The following is a 3,986-nucleotide window of genomic DNA, read 5'->3' as shown; positions in this document are numbered from 1 at the left end:
TATATATATATATATATAAGATGTCCAATTTATTATCTGATGTAGATATCAGTCAGTCAATCAATCCTATTTATTTAGACACAAATCAATAGGATTGGTTTGTGTCTAAAACAATCATATTTATTGGTCCATAATCCTAAATCATGGTCCACAAACATGGACCATTTATGGACCATGTTTTCTTTATGGTCCATAAAAAAGCAATAAATAGACATGACAAAAACAAGAACAATAAAAATAAAATAATCATCTGCTGCCATATAAACTAAGGTGCCAGTGATGACAAAAACTAGAGAAGAACCTCACTGAGCTGGATTACTGCCGACGACATATTCGCGTTTGTAGATAGATTTTTACCCAGAATGCAAATGGAAAAAACCGTGAGCGAAACGGTGACTGGTACTGACTAGTATATATTCCATTGAGGGAAACTAAGTTTCATATCTGCTCAAGAGCCCCCCTGGTGGTTGAAGAAAAATCCACATATATATGAAAAAAAACACTGAATGCTCTCTGGTATTGTTCAGGGGGCTGGACCAAATGAGGAGGCGGGCCAGATCCGGCCCGCGGGCTGTAGCTTGGGGACCCCTGACATAGAGAACGTCCCAAGGAGCATATTAGCTTGAACATATTGCATACAACGCTGCCTGTAAATGTCTCTATTATCAAACAGGTCAGCGGTGATGTAATGTCCCAAATATTTGACTTCATCGGTAACTTGGAGGATGCTGCCAGACAGGTTGAAGTCAGGAAAAGATAATTTAGTGTCTTCTTTGCTTTTGACAATCATGATGTTGCTCCGTTTGCATTATGCAGAACACACACACACACATATATATATACATTTTTTTAAATAAACACACAGCCCGGACCGTTTACCGTAGCACTCTACTGGGCGGTCATGCGGTCACGTGACCAAGCCGACAGCGTAAAAAGAACAGGCTGTGATTCGCGGGAAAAAGAAAAAAATGGCGGCTGAGAGAGTTTGAAGTTCAGTGCCGCGAAACAGAGACCGGAGAACCAGACGGAGACTGAGGACAGAGCGGACCCAGAGACTCTCTGAGCCGGTACTGAACCTTTGCCGTCTCACGGCCACCGGACCCCGAGCGGCTCGCTGACGACCGGGAGGAGGACAGACCGTGACCGCTTAAGTGGAGGTGAGACCGGGCCGGGTTCTGCTGGCTGACACAGGTCCGGTTCGGTCCGACCCAGTTTGTCTGTCAGAACAGCTCAGTGTCAGATGTATGAATGTAGAAACTATGATAAGAACTGGGTCCGGAGCTGAACCAGAGAGGAAGACGGCAGCTACTGGCAGTAACGGGTTAGAGTTAGGTTACCGGGGTTACTACCACAGTTATTAATACAGTTATTACCGAAGTTATTAGCGGCTTTACCGGCCGCTAATAAAGCAGCAGGGTGTGCTGCTTTCTGTGGTTAGCAGGTTAATTAACGGTTTATCATCAGAGGATGTACTGCGCATGCTCCGACCTGTCAGAAACCCCCTGAGAGTCCAGGAATGAATCACAGCCGCAGACTGAGCAACTGTCTGTTTCCTCCAACTGTCTGTCGGTCGCTTAGGGAGATGACTGAACCCTTCAGCAGCCTGGAGACTCAGGTGTCTCACCTGTCTGTCTGCAGGATGTTTGAGAACCCGACCGAACCCTTCTGCAGTCTGGAGCCTCAGGTGTGTCCAGGGGGCGGGGCTTGCCACAGCACCGGGGTCCTGGAGGACGATGAGGGGGCGGAGCCTCACCTGACTGAGGGTCAGTTTGTTCTCTGCCGTTGGTCAGATGGTCTCTACTACGTGGGGAAGATCCAGAGGGTGAGTTTATCTGCAAACTGTCAGCGCTCTGCTCTGATTGGCCGGGAGCTCTGAGTGTGATGCTCTGATTGGTGGACAGGTGAGCCCTCAAAGGCAGAGCTGCTTCGTCACATTTGAGGACAACTCCAAGTTCTGGGTTCTCTGGAAGGACATACAACACGGTGAGGGGATCCTAGGGTCATAGGTCATGTCTTCATTCATTAGTCAGTCCGGAACCGTTCTGAGTGAAAGCTGCGCCTCATGTTGTTCCATGTTTTGGTCAGAGGGGGCGCTGTTTGTCTCATTCAGCTACTAAAATCTGTCCAGTCACATTGCAGCTGGAATCCCAGGGGAAGAGCCTCGCTGCTCGGTGTGCCAGGGGGCGGAGCCTAACTCCGGCAGCCAATCAGAGCCAAACAATGGCATCCTGATCTGTGGAAAGTGTGGCATTGGTGAGTCTGCTGTAGTTGTCCTGGTAGCTAGGTGAGGCTCCAGTGAGCATGTGGGCCTATAGGGGGCAGCAGCCTTATGACATCAGCTGCTCTGTTTCAGGCTTCCACCAGCTGTGCCACGTTCCTCCAGTAGAGGGCAGCGCCACCGACCTCAGCCCCTGGTTTTGCAGGCGCTGTGTCTTCGCTCTGGCTGTCCGGGTACCAGCTGTCCTCTGTCCACTATGGCACTGACTCTCACCCCTCTCTCTAATCCCACCCTCTCCCATCTCTCTCAGAAGGGGGGTGCCCTGAGGAAGGGTCCGATAGCCAAGGCACTGTGGGCGATGAAGCAGGTCCTGCCGTACGATCTGGCAGCACTGAACTGGGACTCTCAGCATCGGACCAATCAGCAGCATTGTTACTGCTACTGCGGCGGGCCTGGAGAGTAAGGCGACCAATCAGAGAGCTCTCTGCAGGTGCTGGCTGTTACCTGGATACTGATGATGCTATGTCTGCAGGTGGTACCTGAAGATGCTGCAGTGCTTCAGATGTCAGCAGTGGTTCCATGAGGCCTGCACCCAGAGCTTGCAGGACGCCATGATGTTCGGGGACAGGTGGGTCCTGGTGTGGCCCTGAGGGCAACTGGATGGGGCTGCTCATTTTCTCACAGCCAGGCAACCTCTAACCACCTACAGCTTTTGACCCTTGTTCTGCTGGGGGACTTCAACGCTCATGTGGGCAATGACAGTGAGACCTGGAGGGGTGTGGTTGGGAGGAACGGTCCCCTGATCTGAACTCGAGTGGTGTTCTGTTGTTGGACTTCTGTGCTCGTCACGGATTGTCCATCACGAACACCATGTTCAGGCATAAGGGTGTCCATATGTGCACTTGGCACCAGGACACCCTAGGCCGTCGCAGTTCGATGATCGACTTTGTCATTGTTTCATTGGATCTGCGGCCGTATGTCTTGGACACTCGGGTGAAGAGAGGTGCGGAGCTGTCCGCTGACCACTGCCTGGTGGTGAGTTGGCTCCGGTGGTGGGGGAGGAAGCCGGTCAGACCTGGCAGGCCCAAAGGGGGTGGATGAAATTCGCCTGTAGTTCCTTAAGGAACTACAACCCAACCCTTCAACAACCATGTCATGGTTGTTGAAGGGTTGGGTTGGTTAACACGACTCTGCAATTTTTTTTTTTTTTAGAACTTAAATTTTTATAATTTTTACGGAGCAATTACACAGCCACACATCAGCAGTACTTAACAACACAAGTGTTGTCAATGTGAAGGTTTCTATAGATTAAACATCTCAGCATGACATTTCATGATTTCAGCATCACCTTTGTGGACTCATCACCATACAATCTTAAAATAAGGGTACACTTTGGGCGGGATGGCTAAACACCTTATGCCAAAAGCCAAACTTGCTGGACTCATTTGCATCAACAGAGCTTCTGCTGGCCCCCAGCGCAGGATAAAAGTAGCTTTTTGAAGTCTTAATGAGTAGGTTATCTTTTCCATTTGACATAAGTGTCTTACTTTTTGATCCCACAAGTCGTAGGAAGGTGGTTCCAATTCCATCCACCTGATTGTAATGCATTTCAGGGCTGCTGTAAAAAGGACCTTTAACAGATGTACTTTGGTCCGTCCTAGCAGATCAGCTGATATAATACCAAGTAATGCAACTGTAACATCCTTTGGTATAACTTCTTGAAAGATTTGGTTTATAGCCCTGATCACCTCGTCCCAAAGGTTTTGAA

At 49.3% G+C, this 3,986-nt stretch overlaps 1 protein-coding gene across 1 annotated transcript in view; it reads left to right on the top strand.

The window, feature by feature from the left end:
• The first annotated feature begins 877 nt into the window (after window positions 1-877).
• phf19 (PHD finger protein 19) overlaps window positions 878-3,986 on the top strand; it is a 19,004-nt gene continuing 15,895 nt past the window's right edge. Inside the window, 7 exon segments of the mRNA XM_007578286.2 lie at window positions 878-1,157; window positions 1,639-1,822; window positions 1,902-1,983; window positions 2,140-2,253; window positions 2,354-2,451; window positions 2,529-2,677; window positions 2,751-2,846. Coding sequence (XP_007578348.1) covers window positions 1,640-1,822; window positions 1,902-1,983; window positions 2,140-2,253; window positions 2,354-2,451; window positions 2,529-2,677; window positions 2,751-2,846 — 722 coding nt within the window. The 5' untranslated portion in view covers window positions 878-1,157; window position 1,639.

The sequence above is a fragment of the Poecilia formosa genome, unplaced genomic scaffold, assembly GCF_000485575.1.
Source record: "Poecilia formosa unplaced genomic scaffold, Poecilia_formosa-5.1.2 Scaffold473, whole genome shotgun sequence".
Classification (NCBI taxonomy): Eukaryota; Metazoa; Chordata; class Actinopteri; order Cyprinodontiformes; family Poeciliidae; genus Poecilia; species Poecilia formosa.
The sequence above is the reverse complement of the archived record's forward strand: the minus strand, read 5'-3'. Positions and strand labels throughout refer to the sequence as shown.